Source organism: Salmo salar, chromosome ssa18 (genome assembly GCF_905237065.1).
Source record: "Salmo salar chromosome ssa18, Ssal_v3.1, whole genome shotgun sequence".
Lineage (NCBI taxonomy): Eukaryota > Metazoa > Chordata > Actinopteri > Salmoniformes > Salmonidae > Salmo > Salmo salar.
The window spans coordinates 16,125,906-16,143,963 of record NC_059459.1 but is presented as its reverse complement, the minus strand read 5'-3'; the positions used below and the strand labels follow the sequence as shown (position 1 = coordinate 16,143,963).

The 18,058-nt window shown below is 42.5% G+C and overlaps 2 protein-coding genes across 2 annotated transcripts; both read left to right on the top strand.

Moving 5' to 3' along the window:
- Positions 1–258: 258 nt before the first annotated feature.
- LOC106576959 (DNA-directed RNA polymerases I and III subunit RPAC1) lies at positions 259–10,831 on the top strand. The gene is made up of 9 exons (XM_014154532.2): positions 259–386; positions 596–667; positions 780–887; positions 995–1,127; positions 1,254–1,373; positions 8,306–8,458; positions 8,806–8,955; positions 9,667–9,783; positions 10,009–10,831. Exons 1-9 carry the CDS (start codon positions 315–317, stop codon positions 10,125–10,127), a joined length of 1,044 nt encoding a protein of 347 aa, XP_014010007.1. The 5' UTR covers positions 259–314; the 3' UTR covers positions 10,128–10,831.
- An 877-nt stretch (positions 10,832–11,708) lies between these two features.
- On the top strand, positions 11,709–17,872 carry LOC106576958 (F-box only protein 28). Its single transcript, XM_014154531.2, has 5 exons — positions 11,709–12,211; positions 13,070–13,179; positions 13,927–14,065; positions 14,458–14,653; positions 14,813–17,872. Exons 1-5 carry the CDS (start codon positions 12,023–12,025, stop codon positions 15,304–15,306), a joined length of 1,128 nt encoding a protein of 375 aa, XP_014010006.1. The 5' UTR covers positions 11,709–12,022; the 3' UTR covers positions 15,307–17,872.
- Positions 17,873–18,058: the final 186 nt, after the last annotated feature.

The window sequence follows — 18,058 nt, the reverse complement described above, 5'->3', positions numbered from 1 at the left end:
ATTGTGGTGGGGATCATGACCCAGGAGGCTGGTCGGAGGAGCTATAGGAGGACGAGCTCATTGTAATGACTGGAACAGGCTCCTGAGCCTGTGTAGGGATCTAACACGTATTATTTATGTTAACAGTAGAGGCAAGGAGCATGTTGAGTGACTTTCTGGCAGTCAGTATTTTTATCCACATCATTTTTGGCATCTTTTATTTTCATCCCGCACAGTAGGTGGCGGCAATACAACTTTTGGACGTAGTCTGCCGTAAAACCCCAACGAAGGAGAATAAACCCGAAGCTTGTGACGTCTATGAAAACATTGGCAAAATGGCAGCGACCATGAGAAACGTGGATGAAATTCGGGATAGAGTAATATTATGTGAATTTGATGTAAAAAATGTAAGTGGTGTAAGATTATCCATTAAAAACAAATAATTTGAGATGCTGTGTATGACCAGAATATGTGGCCAGGTATTCTTGGAATAAACGGGTGGGCATGTTAGCTAACAACATCATAATGTGCAGCTAACGAGTTAGCTAGTACAGTAGAAAATACAACACCGTTCTCACGCAGTTTTGTCATAAAAAATATTTCCTGTATTTGATAGGTTCATACAACCGATTACCCTGGCAATTATCCAGGCTACGATGATACATGGAGCTTGCAGAAATTCCAAAGGGTAACGTTAGCTAGCTAACACAACAAACTATTATGCTGTCCACATTTTACATTCAGATCTGTTGCTTAGAATGCCCATATATACACATTACACTATAATATATCTATTGCAGAATTTCAGAATCGACCTGGTGCAAATGGATGAGACTTCTCTGGAGTTCGACATGGTGGGCATAGATGCAGCTATCGCCAATGCCTTTCGACGAATATTACTCGCAGAGGTAGCTTCTACTTAGATAGCATCCTGCCAATGAAAGCAGCATACGAGGTGGTCTCCGTGTTTGATGGCACAGAACAAAGTAACATGTATTAATCTGTCCTCTCCTAGGTCCCTACTATGGCTGTCGAGAAGGTGTTCATTTACAACAACACATCCATAATTCAGGATGAGATCCTTGCCCACAGGCTGGGCTTGATCCCTATCAAGGCTGACCCACGATTGTTTGAGTACAGAAACGCAGGTACGTTTATACTGCTTACCTTGCCTGTCCCCACTGACAATGGCCAAACAAAGTGTCATGTAGAGGGCCACCACCAGCTACATCAGTTTTCTTTGTACAAGTTTAAGTCATTTGTGCTTTTCTCAGGGGATGAGGAAGGCACAGAAATAGACACAATTCAACTTCAACTGAAGATCAAATGCACCAGGAACCTCAGAGCCACCAAAGACTCTGCTGACCCCCGGGAACTTTACCTGAACCACATGGGTAGGTAAGGCCATTGACACACTGGGAGTTTGTGTCCAAGAATGGGAGTGGGAGTCATCCATTGCCAGATTAATGACAATGGAGATGTATGTACGACAAACAAACACAAATGGTATGTCTTTTTACATATGCAACTCTTATGGAAAAGTATGGTAGAGATGAGTTGTACTTTTGGCTGGGGGAAAAATTGTCAATCATGTACGTCATATATTATTTTATCAGTGGTCATGTGTCTAAGAGTGGCCACAGTCTTATAATTTTCTCATGACTTCAGATTCAGTGTTTACAAGTCACATGTTCAGGGTTGCAGGTGTGATTGCACAATACAGTGAAAATCATAGGCTCCGAGCTCCAACATGCAGGACTAAGTGAAATAAAATAATGAAAATGGTAATAAACATTACATGAACTGGAGCTGGAAGAAATGGCAGCCGTTTTACGGGCGCGTAGCCAATTGTGCTATTATGTGGGGGGTTTTTCACGTTATTTGTAACTTATTTTGTACATAATGTTTCTGCAACCGTATCTTACGGCAAAAAAAGAGCTTCTGGATATGAAGACAGCGATCACTCACCTCGGATTAGACAAAGATTTCACGCACAGGATGTACAGTGGGGGGAAAAAGTATTTGATCCCCTGCTGATTTTGTATGTTTGCCCACTGATAAAGAAAGGATCAGTCTATAATTTTAATGGTAGGTTTATTTGAACAGTGAGAGACAGAATAACAACAAAAATATCCAGAAAAACACATGTCAAAAATGTCATAAATTGATTTGCATTTTAATGAGGGAAAAAAGTATTTGACTCCCTCTCAATCAGAAAGATTTCTGGCTCCCAGGTGTCTTTTATACAGGTAACGAGCTGAGGTTAGGAGCACACTCTTAAAGGGAGTGCTCCTAACTGCAGCTTGTTACCTGTAAAAAAGACACCTGTCCACAGAAGCAATCAATCAATCAGATTCCAAACTCTCCACCATGGCCAAGACCAAAGAGCTCTCCAAGGATGTCAGGGACAAGATTGTAGACCTACACAAGGCTGGAATGGGCTACAAGACCATCGCCAAGCAGCTTGGTGAGAAGGTGACAACATTTGGTGCGATTATTCGCAAATGGAAGAAACACAAAAGAACTGTCAATCTCCCTCGGCCTGGGGCTCCATGCAAGATCTCACCTCGTGGAGTTGCAATGATCATGAGAACGGTGAGGAATCAGCCCAGAACTACACGGGAGGATCTTGTCAATGATCTCAAGGCAGCTGGGACCATAGTCACCAAGAAAACAATTGGTAACACTACGCCGTGAAGGACTGAAATCCTGCAGTGCCCGCAAGGTCCCCCTGCTCAAGAATACATATACATGCCCATCTGAAGTTTGCCAATGAACATCTGAATGATTCAGAGGACAACTGGTGAAAGTGCTGTGGTCAGATGAGACCAAAATGGAGCTCTTTGGCATCAACTCAACTCGCCGTGTTTGGAGGAGGAGGAATGCTGCCTATGACCCCAAGAACACCATCTCCACCGTCAAACATGGAGGTGGAAACATGCTTTGGGGGTGTTTTTCTGCTAAGGGGACAGGAAAACTTCACTGCATCAAAGGGACGATGGACGGGGCCATGTACCGTCAAATCTTGGGTGAGAACCTCCTTCCCTCAGCCAGGGCATTGAAAATGGGTCGTGGATGGGTATTCCAGCATGACAATGACCCAAAACACATGGCCAAGGCAACAAAGGAGTGGCTCAAGAAGAAGCACATTAAGGTCCTGGAGTGGCCTAGCCAGTCTCCAGACCTTAATCCCATAGAAAATCTGTGGAGGGAGCTGAAGGTTCGAGTTGCCAAACGTCAGCCTCGAAACCTTAATAACTTGGAGAAGATCTGCAAAGAGGAGTGGGACAAAATCCCTCCTGAGATGTGTGCAAACCTGGTGGCCAACTACAAGAAACGTCTGACCTCTGTGATTGCCAACAAGGGTTTTGCCACCAAGTACTAAGTCATGTTTTGCAGAGGGGTCAAATACTTATTTCCCTCATTAAAATGCAAATCAATTTATAACATTTTTGACATGTGTTTTTCTGGATTTCTTGTTGTTATTCTGTCTCTCACTGTTCAAATAAACCTACCATTAAAATTATAGACTGATCATTTCTTTGTAAGTGGGCAAACGTACAAAATCAGCAGGGTATCAAATACTTTTTTCCCCCACTGTACTTCAGACACCCGACAAGGCCGATATCCCCGTCATTGGCAGGAGAAAGAGACGCTGGTATAGAGGACACAGGGCGTGGTGCCTTGTAAGGATCTGCCAACGGCTAGTGGGAAATCTGCTTTTACCATCAATATTACTTGCCAACGTACAATCATTGGACAATAAATTAGACGAGGTACGATCACGAATATCCTACCAACGGGACATAAAAAACTAATATCTTATGTTTCACTAAATCGTGGCTGAATGACGGCAGGGTAGCCTAGTGGTTAGAGCGTTGGACTAGTAACTGAAAGGTTGCAAGATCGAATCCCCTAGCTGACAAGGTATACATCTGTCGTTCTCCCCCTGAACAAGGCAGTTCCTAGGCCTTCATTGAAAATAAGAATTTGTTCTTAGCTGACTTGCCTAGCTGAATAAAGGTAAAAGAAATAAAAAAATTACGACATTCAGCTGGCAGGATATACGCTGCACCGGCAAGATAGACAAGGGGGCGGTCTGTGTATATTTGTAAACAACTGCTGGTGCACGAAATCTAAGGAAGTCTCTATACTCGCCTGAAATAGAGTATCTCATGATAAGCTGTAGACCACAATATTTGCAAAGAGAGTTTTCATCTATATTTTACGTGGCTGTTTATTTACCACCACAGACGGATGCTGGCACTAAGACCGCACTCAGTCAGCTGTATAAGCTGTATAAGCAAACGGGAAAACTTAGTCCTGCATGTTGGAGCTCGGAGCCTAGTGGCCGGGGACTTTAATGCAGGAAAACTGAAAACAGTCTTACCTAATTTCTATCAGCATGTTAAATGTGCAACCAGAGAGAAAAAAACTAGACCACCTTTACACCACACACAGAGACGCATACAAAGCTCTCCCTCGTCCGCCATTTGGCAAATCTGACTATAATTCCATCCTCCTGAATCCTACTTTCAAGAAAAAGCTAAAGCAGGAAGCAACAGTGACTCGGTCAATAAAGAAGTGGTTAGATGATGCGGATGCTAAGCTACAGGACCTTTTTGCTAGCACAGACTGGAATATGTTCCGGGATTCCTCAGATGGCATTGAGGAGTACACCACATCAGTCACTGGCTTCATCAATAAGTGCATCGATGATGTCGTCCCCACAGTGACTGTACGTACATACCCCAACCAGAAACCATGGATTACAGGCAACATCCGCACTGAGCTAAAGGGTAGAGCTGCCGCCTTCAAGAAGAGGGACTCTAACCCGGACGCTTATAAGAAATCCCGCTCTGCCCTCAGACGAACCATCAAACAGGCAAAGACTACACTGGCTCCGATGCTCGTCTTATGTGGCAGGGCCTGCAAACTACAAAGGGAAGAACAACCGCAAACTGCCCAGTGACGCGAGCCTATCAGACGAGCTAAATCACTTCTTTGCACGCTTCGAGGCAAGCAACACTGAGGCATGTATGAGAGCATCAGCTGTTCTGGACAACTGTGTGATCACGCTCTCCGTAGCCGACGTGCGGAAGACCATTAAACAGGTCAACATTCACAAGGCCGCTGGGCCAGACGGATTACCAGGCCGGGTGCTCTGGGCATGTGCTGACCAACTGGCAGGTGTCTTCACTGACATTTTCAACATGTCCCTGATTGAGTCTGTAATACCAACATGTTTCAAGCAGACCACCCTGTGCCCAAGAACACTAAGGTAACCAGCCTAAATGACTACAGACCCGTAGCACTCACGTCCGTAGCCATGAAGTGCTTTGAAAGGCTGGTCATGGTCCACACCCCTGGTACACCCTATCAACAGAAGGTGAAATATCAAGAGCGCCAAATTTGAAAACAATTAAATGTCATAATTCACATTTCTCAAACATACAACTATCTTACACCCTTTGAAAGATAAACATCTCCTTAATCTAACCACGTTGTCCGATTTCAAAAAGGCTTTACGGCGAAAGCATAAAGTTAGATTATGTTAGGACAGTACATTGAAAATAGCTGTGTGTAATGTTTTGTCAATGCAAAGACAGGCGTCACCAAAAGCAGAAATCCAGCTAAAATTATGCACTAATCTTTGACAATCTTCATCAGATGACACTCCTAGGACATTATGTTAGACAATACATGCATTTTTTTTGTTCTATCAAGTTCATATTTATATCCAAAAACAGCATTTTACAATGGCGTTGATGTTGAGAAAATAGTTTCCCTCCAATACCGCCAGTCAATCAGCGCAACAAATTAAATAATTACTATTCGAAACCATTGGTAAAATATTATATTGTCATTCAAAGAATTATAGATTAACATCTCGTGAACGCAACCGCATTGCCAGATTTAAAAATAACTTTACTGGGAAATCACACTTTGCAATAAACGAGGTCCTGTGCTCAGAAAAATAGGCTTGGCGATACAGACTAGGCGCCATGTTGGAGAGATCTAAAATCAAAAATACTATGTAAATATTCCCTTACCTTTGATTATCTTCATCAGAAGGCACTTCCAGGAATCCCAGGTCCATAACAAATGTAGTTTTGTTCGAAAAAGCTCATAATTTATGTCCAAAAAGCTCCGTGTTGTTAGCGCTTCCTGTAGGCTACTCAAAAACATGAACGTCGCCCGCCGGACTTGTCTTCACCAAAGAGGGGGGAAAAAATATTTACGTTCGTTCAAACATGTCAAACGTTGTATAGCATAAATCATTAGGGCCTTTTTCAATCAGAACTTCAATAATATTCAAGGCGGACGATTGCATTCTCTTTTAAAACGTATTGGAACGAGAGTACCCAAACATGCACTCGCGCGCCAGAGTAGTATAGGCCATCCGCTTATGACCAACTTTCCAAGTCTCTCGTTCGGTCAGTTTTCACAGTAGAAGACTCAAACCACTTTGTAAAGATTGTTGACATCTAGTGGATGGCGTAGGAAGTGCTCAATGATTAATAAGTCCCTGTGTGTTTCAATGGTATAGGCTTAAAAGTAATTCAACACATCAGATATCCACTTCCTGTTAGAATTTGTCTCAGGGTTTTGACTGCCATATGAGTTCTGTTATACTTACAGACACCATTCAAACAGTTTTAGAAAATTCAGAGTGCTTTCTATCCAAATCTGTTAATAATATGCATATCCTAGCTTCTGAGTTGGTGTAGGAGGCAGTTAAAAATGGGCACATATTTTTTTCAGAATTCTCAATACTGCCCCCTAGCCCCAACAGGTTAACACCATTATCCCAGAAACCCTAGATCACTCCAATTCACATACCGCTCTAACAGATCCACACATGATGCAATCTCTATTGCACTCCACACTGCCCTTTCCCACCTGGACAAAAGGAACACCTACGTGAGAATGCTATTTATTGACTACAGCTCAGCGTTCAACACCTCAAAGCTCATCACTAAGGTGTGTGCTCAGTCCCCTCAGGGGTGCATGCTCAGTCCCCTCCTGTACTCCCTGTTCATGGTTAGGCACGACTCCCAACACCATCATTACGTTTGCAGATGACACAACAATGGTAGGCCTGATCACTGACAACGACGAGACAGCCTATAGGGAGGAGGTCAGAGACCTGGCTGGGTGGTGCCAGAATAACAACCTCTCAAGACAAAGGAGATGATTGTGGACTACAGGGAAAGGAGGAACAAGCACAACCCCATTCTCATCGACGGGGTCGTAGTGGAGCAGGTTGAGAGCTTCAAGTTCTTTGGTGTCCACATCAACAACAAACTATCATGGTCCAAACACACCAAGACAGTTGTGAAGAGGGCACGACAAAGCCTATTCCCCCTCAGGAATCTTTTTAGTTTTGGCATGGGTCCTCAGATCCTCAAAAGGTTCTACAGCTGCAACATCGAGAGCATCCTGACAGGTTGCATCACTGCCTGGTACGGCAACTGCTCAGCCTCCGACCGCAAGGCCCTACAGTACATGACTGGGGCTAACCCGCCTGCCATCCAGGACCTCTATACCAGGTGGTGTCAAAGGAAGGCCCTAAAAATTGTCAGAGACTCCAGCCACCCAAGTCACAGACTGTTCTCTCTGCTACCGCATGGCAAGCGGTACCGGAGCGCCAAGTCTAGGACCGAAAGGATTCTCAAAAGCTTTTACCCCCAAGCCATAAGACTCCCGACTAACCGGTGCACCCGCACATTGACTCTGTACTGGTACCACCTGTATATAGCCTCGCTACTGTTTAAAAAAAAAGTTTATTACTTATCCATTGTTGACCTAATACCTATTTTTTTACTTAAAAACTGCTCTGTTGGTTAAGTGCTTGTAAGTAAGCATTTCACTAAGGTCTACACCTGTTGTATTCGGAGCACGTGACAAATAAACTTTGCATATTATGCGAGAGCTAGACCAATCACCACACTATTTACAAATAAAACAAAATAAAACAGTCAAATCAATGAAATATTTTAGCATAAAACGGACCCCTCACCGCAGAATAAAAATAGCAATTTCAAACAATCACCGCACATTTACTGTGTAATATGTTCAATCAAGCCAAACGTCAACCAACTTTTTCCCTCATGACTGCATTTTCGCGACAAATTGGGAAAGATTATTGCATATTGCCATGCAAAATGTAAGAATTGCCTCAGCAAAATCAAGCATTTTTGCCTGAAAATATCACTACAAATCTGAAATTTGATACATATTCTCATTAAAGTGAATAATTAAACCTTTTCTAGTCTATGCAGAGGTGCCCCTTTAACCTGTAATGTCTTTGATTTTTCCTCAGTGTACTCCAAGGACATGAAGTGGGTCCCTATTGGGAACCAAGCTGATGTGTTTGCAGATATCGACATCGGTCCAGTACATGGGGACATCCTTCTGGCACAGCTCCGGCCTGGACAGGAGCTGGATATAGTCATGCACTGCGTGAAAGGCATTGGTGAGAGGACTTTTTCTGAAAAATGTGATAATGTCTGCACAATGGCAATCTCAGACTACAGTTAACCTAAAGCTTTCTCAATCCCTGTAACCAATGAAGTAGTGTTAAAAAATGTATAACAGGTGGGTGTTTGCTATCTGGGGTGAATTAAGTTATGCTTCCTATAGTTTCAATGCATTTCTTCATGAGCGATGGGTTAATGCTTGTGCAAAATAAAAACGTGTTTACGTTAATATACCCTCACTACACCATTGCCTGCAACTACAGCTCTCCGTCATATGATGTTGAAATGAGTGATAGCTTTCTTTCCTGTTCTGATGGCTCAATTCTATGCTCTATCTTTCCAGGTCAAGACCACGCCAAGTTTTCACCTGTGGCTACAGCCAGTTACAGACTCCTTCCTGAGATCACACTAATGGAAACAGTGGAGGGGGAGAAAGCAGAGCGACTAAAACGCTGCTTCTCCCCTGGAGTCATTGAGGTGGAGAACCATGGGGGTACAACAGTAGCTATAACATTTTGAAGCATTATGTCAGGATGGCTGAGGGGTTTAGTGCACTGAGTTCAGGTCGCAGTCTCCCCTGGAGGCGTGGGTTCGAATCCCACTTCTGAAAACAACCTTTATGGGCAGCAGGTAGCCTAGCGGTTACAGCATTGGGCCAGGAACTGAAAGGTCGCTAGTTCGAGTCCCACACCCGACAAGGTGAAAAATGTCGATATGCCCTTGAGCAAGGCACTTAACCCTAATTGCTCCAGAGTCGCCATGACCTCACTCTCTTAGGGTGTCTCAGGGGGAGTTGGGATATGCAACAACAAAAAATGCTTTATTTCACACAAGTATAATAAGCACTTGTACATGTGTAAAACAGGACAAATATAAGCACCCACCAAATTATTATTAAAGTGTACTTACACTGTAGCTATTTATGATCCGTGTAGCTTATAATCCCACTTCTGAAAACAACCTTTATGGGCGGCAGGTAGCCTAGTGGTTAGAGCATTGGGCCAGTAACCGAAAGGTTGCTGTGTCGAATCTCTGAGCTGACAAGGTAAAAAATCTGTCGTTTTGCCCCTGAACAAGGCAGTTAACCCACTGTTCCCTGGTAGGTTGTCATTGTAAATACGAATTTGTTCTGAACTGACTTGCCTAGTTAAATAAAGGTTACATTTATAATAAAATAAAAAGTAGTTTTAATCTTCTGTCCCAGGAAAGGTTGTTGCCAAGGTGGTGAACAGTCGCTTAGATACCTGCAGTAGGGAGGTTCTCCGACATGAAGACCTCAAGAACACTGTGAAGCTTGCAAGAGTGCGGGACCATTTCATCTGTATGTACCCAGTGAATTTAGAAATCACTGTTTCCTGCTTGGTGAATTTGTGAAATGTACAGTAATAATGTCTGGTGGTACAGTACATAGCCCATAACTATTGTGTTGCACTGTAGAAGCTAATTGTTTGTTTTTCCTCTGATTACTTTACTTTGTTTGTGTAGTATAGTTTGGCATTCTGCGCATGAGCACTCATCAATCCTGTGTTTCATCTTTCCCATAAAGTTTCTGTAGAATCCACTGGCATCCTGGCACCTGATGTCTTGGTCACAGAGGCCATCAAAGTTCTCATGACCAAGTGTCGAAGATTCCTCAGTGAGCTCGACTCCACGGAGATGGAATAAGAGCAATTAAGTTGGACCACATGTAAATACCCACTACAGGGGTGAGGCATATGTGTTGAGTCTGTGCGCAACATGCTTTGGACCCGGAATGGGCAACTCCAGTCCTTGCGGCCTGATTGGTGTCATAGTTTTTTGTCCCAGCTAACACCTGTCTCCAATAATCAACTAATGATATTCAGTTCAGAATGCAATTAGTTTCATCAGCTGTGTTTGCAAGGGATAGGGGAGAAAAGTGGGACACCACTCTGCCCCGGAGGTCTGGAGTTGCCCTTCCCTGCTTTGGACAATAGAATACAATACCAGTTGGACTAAAAGCACCCTGTAGAAATGCTGAGGATGCTTTGTTTTTTTATTACCATCCTAGATTAACTTGAGTTTGGATTCCTTTGTCAAAATATGTACCCAGCATGAGACGGTTTGTTATCCCCAATAAGGGTTATGCCACTTATGTACTATATTTTGTATTCTAATGAATGTTTATGTTACTTGCAAATCCTTATGGCTCATGTCATTAGCCCATTTGTAGAGTTGTTCCTGAATTCCATCCTTTTAGGTAAAACCGTTACAAGAAAATGTGTTTTTAGTATTTACTGAATGAAGAGGGTGGTAACTCTTAAGTATATAGTGCACAGCGAGGTGCAGTTATGTTTTGTGTACTGTATAGACTCGTGCGACAAAAGTAAAGCATATTACATTTTACTCTAGATGATGTTGCAAAGTCTGTGTGTATTTTCTACCCCGCTCACTCCTATTCCACAGTGTGTACATTATTTGATGGTGTCTTGAAACAAGATATGGTATGCATTGGCCCAGTTTCCCGATAGCGATGTAACATGCGATTCCCAAAACACTACGAGAGAACGTTCGCTAAGTGCGTCGTTACTGATCGAAATAAATTAAGCACTGCTTTCAGATCAGCGTTCTCCGTCACATATGGCTACAAATATTGAGGCGGCTAATTCTAATGTGTAACCTATAATAAAGCACAACAAATGTGGCACATTGCGCGCACATGAAATACATTGAGGCAAATTACACTGCGCACAGCACACATAGCTAAATACAACTATTGAATTCGCATTCATTTTAGTTCACTATAATTCAAATATATAGGCACGTGTGTCCTATACTGTATTTATCTTTTAATAGTCATCTCGGTTTTCATTTGAAGCGTCTATCATTAGCTTGTTATGCAAAGAAATGGGCGTCTTTGTATTTGGAAGGTCAAACGATGTTAGGCTACATATGAAAGCGCTTATAAACCCAGGGTCGTTACAATATTGAGACAAATTAGCCTACGGATCGTAGCAAAATATAACTTCATTGATTGAACATGAAATGTATTTCAATATGATTGAAAATAGGCATATAGCCTACTGTATTTGTATTTTAATGCAGTCATATTGGTTTTAATTTGAAGCAATTTTTATACGTCGCTGGTTTGTATTTATTGAAAGACATTGGCAACTTTTTATTTTGTACTCAAATTTGTTATTTAGCGGTCACGGAGAGGGGGATAAACCACGTGATTCTACGTTTAGTGGAAATCTGTATTAAGTGGGCAAAAAAAGCATCGAACGACGCTGTAGCAAGTGTGGTCTGGTGCAGGCGTTAGATTACGAGCCTTTTCAAGTGCAACGTTAATAAAGATGGTTTTGGGCAACAACTCGGAGATGTAACGATTAATTTAGCCTTAACATGCCTTTGGGAAACCAGGCCTAGCGCTGGACACAGCACTTTGCACGGACAACAGCAGCGACATAGGCTGCTCTTGTTTTCTTTGCTCAAGTGAATTGAAATGGTTGAGTAGAATATTGCAAGACTTTCTTCGAGCACAGTTCAGAGAGAGAACGTTCCCTATAAAACGTCATTTCCCCTATCCGTAGCAAATTAAGATGGCGGCCGTTGTGGAAGGACTAGAGCGAGGTTTTGAAGCCCTGGATTGCGACTCGGTGTTACCGAGATTGTCTACACCACCTCCGGATCAACCACACCAGAACAACCCGCTATTAGGACTTCCCATTGTGGCGATTGAGATGGTTTTCAATTTCCTGTCTTACGACGAAATCAGCCTCATACGCTTGGTGAGAGGGAACAAAAACAAACCACGAAGCAAATGGCAATGCGGCGTCTGGCTAATCTAGTTGTTGCTAGCTATGTCAGAGACGTTATCGGCTATCGTTATGTAGCTAGTGTGAGTAGCAAGTGAGGTTATTAGCTAGCTAATAAGTTCCTTCTAGTTAAGTCGTAACATGCATTGATGCACTGCTTATGTGTTTGAACAAAATTGATTATCTTTCCCCACTAAGTTTATTTGCACCAGCTTAGTCAACAACACACCTGTTCCATTCCATATCAGGTTGCTATAGGGCGCTAGTAGGGTTCTCTCCTGGATGGAACTCGTGGCAAACTAGTCAAATGTATTTTAACATGGGTATAATATTGTCTGTCTAATGAACTGTATTGGTATTTGTTTTCTATCTTGCTAAATGTGTTAACGTTACCTAGCTAGCACTAGTATGTTTTCTTTAGATTTTGGAAAAGTGTACTCTGTATGACCACAGTAACTGTAGTTAGCTACACATTTTGAAGTTGGCATTTCTGCTATCCCGAGTGAATCAAGTATTTCCTTTCATTTACTTGCATCTGAAAGAAAGTGATACAAGAGACTAATTTAACATTTTGATATCACTTTCAAGGAATTTCAATGTGATATCAAAATAGTACATTTTCCAGGGAAACCAGAGAACTCGATGGATGTTGGAGCTATATCTGTGTGGAGGAGTAGGCTATTTTTCAGTTCCACGCTTTTGATCTGGCCACTTTGTTTGAGCATCAAGGGCTGTAAGTGTCATACAAGGGCATGGAAAGGTTGGAGGTGTTGTAAAAGACGAGTCCCAATAGCCACTAACTCAAACATACCTTCCTGGTTCTTTTCCCAGGTATGCAAGCGCATGGACATGATCTGTCAGCGCATGCTGAACCAAGGCTTCCTCAAGGTGGAGCGCTACCACAGCCTGTGCCAGAGGCAGGTCAAAGCCCAGCTGCCAAGGTCAGTATCAACACCACTGGAGGGTGGGAATTATATAGTATGCTACTTGAATACAGGTGATTTTTTTGCTAGGCCTATGTCCTGAAGAAAATCATTGAATAGGCCTACTGTGTAGAGGCAATGAAACCAGAAGTGCTGAATGGTTTGAGCTCTGTACGAACCACAGATTGGTATAAAGCACATTTGTGAAATCTGTCATTTTAATCCAGGCCCATGTTTTTCTCTCCTGGTAACACGTGGATTATTTTTGGGTAATGAAATAATAAATACACTGAACAAAAATATAAACTCAACATGTCCTGTGGTTCATGAGCTGAAATAAAAAAAATCCCTGCAATGTTCCATATTTTGTGCACACATTTGTTTATCATGTTAGTAAGCATTTCTCCTTAGTTAAGAGAATCCATCCACCTTCTTGCATATCAAGAAGCTGATTAAACAGCATGATCATTACACAGGTGCACCTTGTGCTGGGGACAAACGGCCCATTTAAATGTGCTACTCACCCCATTGTCAGAGGCACCAGTGTATTACAGAAGTGATTACCTCATGCCTCGAAGCTATGAAACACATTTACTGTACGTTTTTGTTGAATTGCTTCACCTCATTCTTTTATTCCAAATCACTCAGCATCTTCACTGTTGGATGATCCTTGGAAAGTGATCATTGACTCATAAATGTTACTTGGATCATGAAGGTCTCTGTCTGGTCCAGTGTGTATATTTAGTGAGTTGTGTGTTGTGGCAGGCGGGAGTCAGAGCGGAGGAACCACTCACTGGCCCGTCATGCTGACATCCTGGCTGCCGTAGAAACACGCCTCTCCCTACTCAACATGACCTTCATGAAATATGTGGACTCAAATCTCTGCTGCTTCATCCCTGGCAAGGTACCTAGCTACATCTTCTGTAACCTACCAGTCACTACCTACTTGGCACAATATATGCCAACTAGTAGAAGGAAATGTCAATTTCAGGTATTTTTGTGGTATTCTTTATTTTATTTTTTGTCAACAAGCTTTAGATCTATTTGGCCACAAGATGGCACTCCTGCTCTTAGATTGACGATAGTTTAGGGAAATAATCTGGTCTGGGTAAATGAAAGCAGAATCTCAATTTTAAGTATTCTAATTTAAGTGGAAGACCAGTTCCATCCCAATATGATGAGACTAGCTACTTCCTCAAACTTGCAACATAACACACAAATTCTTAACATTCTAAGCCAAAAGAGGCTTAGGATAAATTGTATAAGGTTCCCAGCATGTGCCTGTCTTTCCCTAAGGTGATTGATGAGATCTACCGTGTGCTGCGCTATGTGAACTCTACACGCGCTCCCCAGCGAGCTCACGAGGTGCTGCAGGAGCTGCGGGACATCTCTTCCATGGCCATGGAGTACTTTGATGAAAAGATTGTCCCCATCCTGAAGAAGAGGCTTCCCGGGGCCGACCTGTCAGGGCGCCTCATCGGATCTGCCCCAGGTAATTGACAACGACACTGACCTTTTATGGCCAATAAAGGTCCTGTAATGCCCATGTAACTTAGTCATGTTAATTTTATTCATAATATCTTTATTGTTCAACTTGGCTACCCATTTTAAGATTGTACCTAAGATCATCATTCTCTCTGCCTAACTTCAGTGGCCGGCCCATCTACCTCCCTGACCACCATGTCCCTGCTGGCCAAGAACACGCCGTCGCGCTCTGAGATGACCAAGGTGCAACAGCAGGTGAAGGTGAACGGGGTGTCCATGACTGCGCTGCGGCGGGAGATGCAAGAGGTGCGCGTCAAGCAGCTGGAGCAGCAGAAGCAGCTGCAGGACCAGGAGCAGAAGCTGCTGGAGCAGACTCAGGTTATCGGGGAGCAGAATGCCCGGTTGGCTGAGCTGGAGCACAAGCTCAGGGAACTGATGGACAGTGCGGTGGGGGGAGGGGCCAGGCCAGCCGTAGCCTCCACCTCCTCGGCTTCTTCCTCAACAGGCTCAGCTGCCGTCGCCACGTCTTCTGCTGCTGTCACCACGGCAGCCAGTGCCATGGCCGCAGTGGTGGAGACAGAGGGCAGCCCACCCCTGAAACGCACCAGGAAGAGCTCAGACCTCCTGCGTCAGTCCAAACGTCTGCGCAGCAAGAAATAAGACGCTCAATGTTATTTGGGGTTCAGTCTGATTGGACCTCCCATGTCCTGTGACATGATTTTAATTCTTATTGTTTGGAATGTCTTTAAGGAAGGGGGGTCATGGTAAAGAAGTCAAGAGTCACTGTGTCCCTGGTGTATCCCCCTTGTCATTGCCCTCTCAAATTCACACAAACTACACCATGGACATGTTTATGCTGATTAGACCAGCATATTTGGGCGAGAGTGCTGGTAGTCTCCACAGTTTAACCACTGACTCTAAAGCCACTAAGAATTTGCACATTAGTTGAAGGGTGAGGGTTAGGTTAAAGTCTAAAACACTCAATCTTTGTGTTCACTCTTGCTTGTCCATCAACAGAAGTCAATCCACGTTAGGGTTTCGGCTCCTAGTCAGGAGAGAGTCTTTGCGGTGAAAATGAGAAGTAATGAGAGCTTTCTAATGTGCATTGCATAACCACTGTAGCGGTTGACTTTGGGTGGGGAAAAATGCATTAAATATTGTCTAGGCGAGATCACTTTGGGGGGGGGGGGGTTGCCTCTGAACCAATTTTGTTGACTCAAATAACCCTTTTTTAGTTTAAGATTCTAATTGTTTTGTTCTGTCTGTTGCCAGGTTGGATTGCTTGAAAATATTATTGCTCAATGTAGACCCTTTACTGTTCCCCTGATAAGATGGTATTCCCATTTCTTTATTTTCTGAGACCGGCTAAATTAGTAGATTGTAAGATTTTGGCAATTACCATTTGTGTGCGTGCAGTTTAAGGTAGTTTACATGCTAGCTGTTCTGTTAGACTTCGTCATTACGCTATAACGCTACTTTGCAATGGCTCGAGAAACTAACTTCAAACTGCACGCAGAGACATAAATGTTACACCATCCCTTTAAAAAAGGATTTGATTCCTGCCTTGGGGGGATATTACATTACTTGCCCTTCCCATCGAACATTTGGTGCAATAAAATGTATTTTTTAATGAATTTTTTAAAAGGAAGTTATTCTCTATTTTTAATACTTAAGTTAACCCTCCCCTGTCCAAAAAATACCATCTTTCCCAGAGCTAATTGTTTATTTAAGTCCGGTTTTGTGAGATTTCACATAATGCAAAGGAGAGGTTTTTGAGGGGTTCCTGTTAGTGAAAGGATGCGCCGCTGATTTTGAAATGCATTACTGTGTTCCACATGAACATGCTGTCTTTGGCACGCCCTGTTGAGTTGAAGACAGGCAGGCTAATGTGTAGATTGATCATGTAGCCAGGTAGCGTCTCTAAAGCCATGGTGCCTGGAAAATAGAGGAAAGGGACTCTTTTTACATTAGGCAATGGAAGGACTGCTATAGGAGCCCACAAGATTTATACTTTTCAGAGATCAATCATTTCCAATAAGTTCTGGCACATTCATTTTTCCTTCAGTGCTACAGTAATTTTGAAATTACATTCATCGATCAAATGGCTGAAATTATGCTAGCTCAAATGCTAACCCCATGTTTATACTAGTCTGTGTAAAAGGGGAATTGTATGCAGTCAAGTATCGGCTGTCTTTGGGGACGATGAATCAGAGCTTTATGTAAGAAGTTGAAATTGCCACCTGAATCAATTGACCAGACTGGTGGTTCTGTCTTAGTGGTCAAAGGTAGATTTGCCACAAAATGTCTCCACTCCAGTGTGTCATTTGCAGTTGTCATCTAGGTCAGCTTCTGTATATTAAACTTATTGTTATGCTATCTTTGTACACCAAAAAAGTTGAGTCCTATGTAACACCAAGATGAATCTGTTTAAGAAGCATTCAGATTTGCCAAAAAACTACAGTTGAGGTTTACCAATGATGTTTTAAGCCCTACTAAAGAAATTGTGAAATGAGTTCAACTAAAAGTGACAAGGATTTTAAGTCTTAGTTTTCTCCTTAATTGCTACAAAAAGTAAATTTCTCTTGCACAACAGCACCCTTCCCATTTTAAGGTATTTTTGCACTCACGGTTCTCTTTTGCCTTGTGAGGTTTGGGGACACTCTTTTCACACCACTTTGATACAGCTTCGACCGGTATTGTTTTTCATAGCCGATTAGAAGAGCATTTTTGGTAACTTTCTTTCCCCCTACCCTTAACCTCAGTGTCCTAACATGCTACCTTTTAATTATCCTAACCTGCGTAAGTTCTCTTTACCTGCTACGAAAAAGTCACTTCTGGTCGTAGCTGTATCGAAGTGGAGTGAAAAGCTTTTTATTTTTTGTGAGGCTAGCTTGTGAGCCCATATTGCGGCTGGAAATTAGTTAAGAATGACCACTACTTGTGGCATGAAACCTTTGAGGCATACTGGGTAATGCAGTTCACAACTGAGTGGACTCAAGCGTGTATTATAAATGCACTGGGCAGGAAACACTTATCTAGTGGCTTAATTTGAGACTGCGTCTCAGTTTAGAAATGAGTGTACTGTAAACTTCATGTACTTCAAAAGTGTAGATTGCATTATTGTATGTATTAAGACAAATCTTGTAAATTGGCCTATTTGGGGTTAACTGTATGGGTTGTTACACACATTACCGTTACAAATGAATCATTAAAAGACGTTAACATATCCAGATATCGTTGTGTGTTGTGACAAAGCATGATCCTTATGAGGAACATACAATACCATTCAAAAGTTTGGACATTACTCATTCAAATGTTTTTATTTTATTGTAGAATAATAGTGAAGACCTCAACTATGACATAACACATGTAGTAACCAAAAAAGTGTTAAACAAATCAAAATATATTTTTG

Excerpts from the sequence above, each read along its gene's own strand:
- LOC106576958 (XM_014154531.2), top strand. The coding sequence starts at position 12,023 with ATGGCGGCCGTTGTGGAAGGACTAGAGCGAGGTTTTGAAGCCCTGGAT. Across the intron at positions 12,212-13,069 it reads AAATCAGCCTCATACGCTTG|GTATGCAAGCGCATGGACAT; the intron begins GTGAGAGGGAAC and ends TTCTTTTCCCAG. Across the intron at positions 13,180-13,926 it reads GTCAAAGCCCAGCTGCCAAG|GCGGGAGTCAGAGCGGAGGA; the intron begins GTCAGTATCAAC and ends GTGTTGTGGCAG.
- LOC106576959 (XM_014154532.2), top strand. The coding sequence starts at position 315 with ATGGCAGCGACCATGAGAAACGTGGATGAAATTCGGGATAGAGTAATA. Across the intron at positions 1,128-1,253 it reads GTTTGAGTACAGAAACGCAG|GGGATGAGGAAGGCACAGAA; the intron begins GTACGTTTATAC and ends TGCTTTTCTCAG. Across the intron at positions 8,956-9,666 it reads TGAGGTGGAGAACCATGGGG|GAAAGGTTGTTGCCAAGGTG; the intron begins GTACAACAGTAG and ends CTTCTGTCCCAG.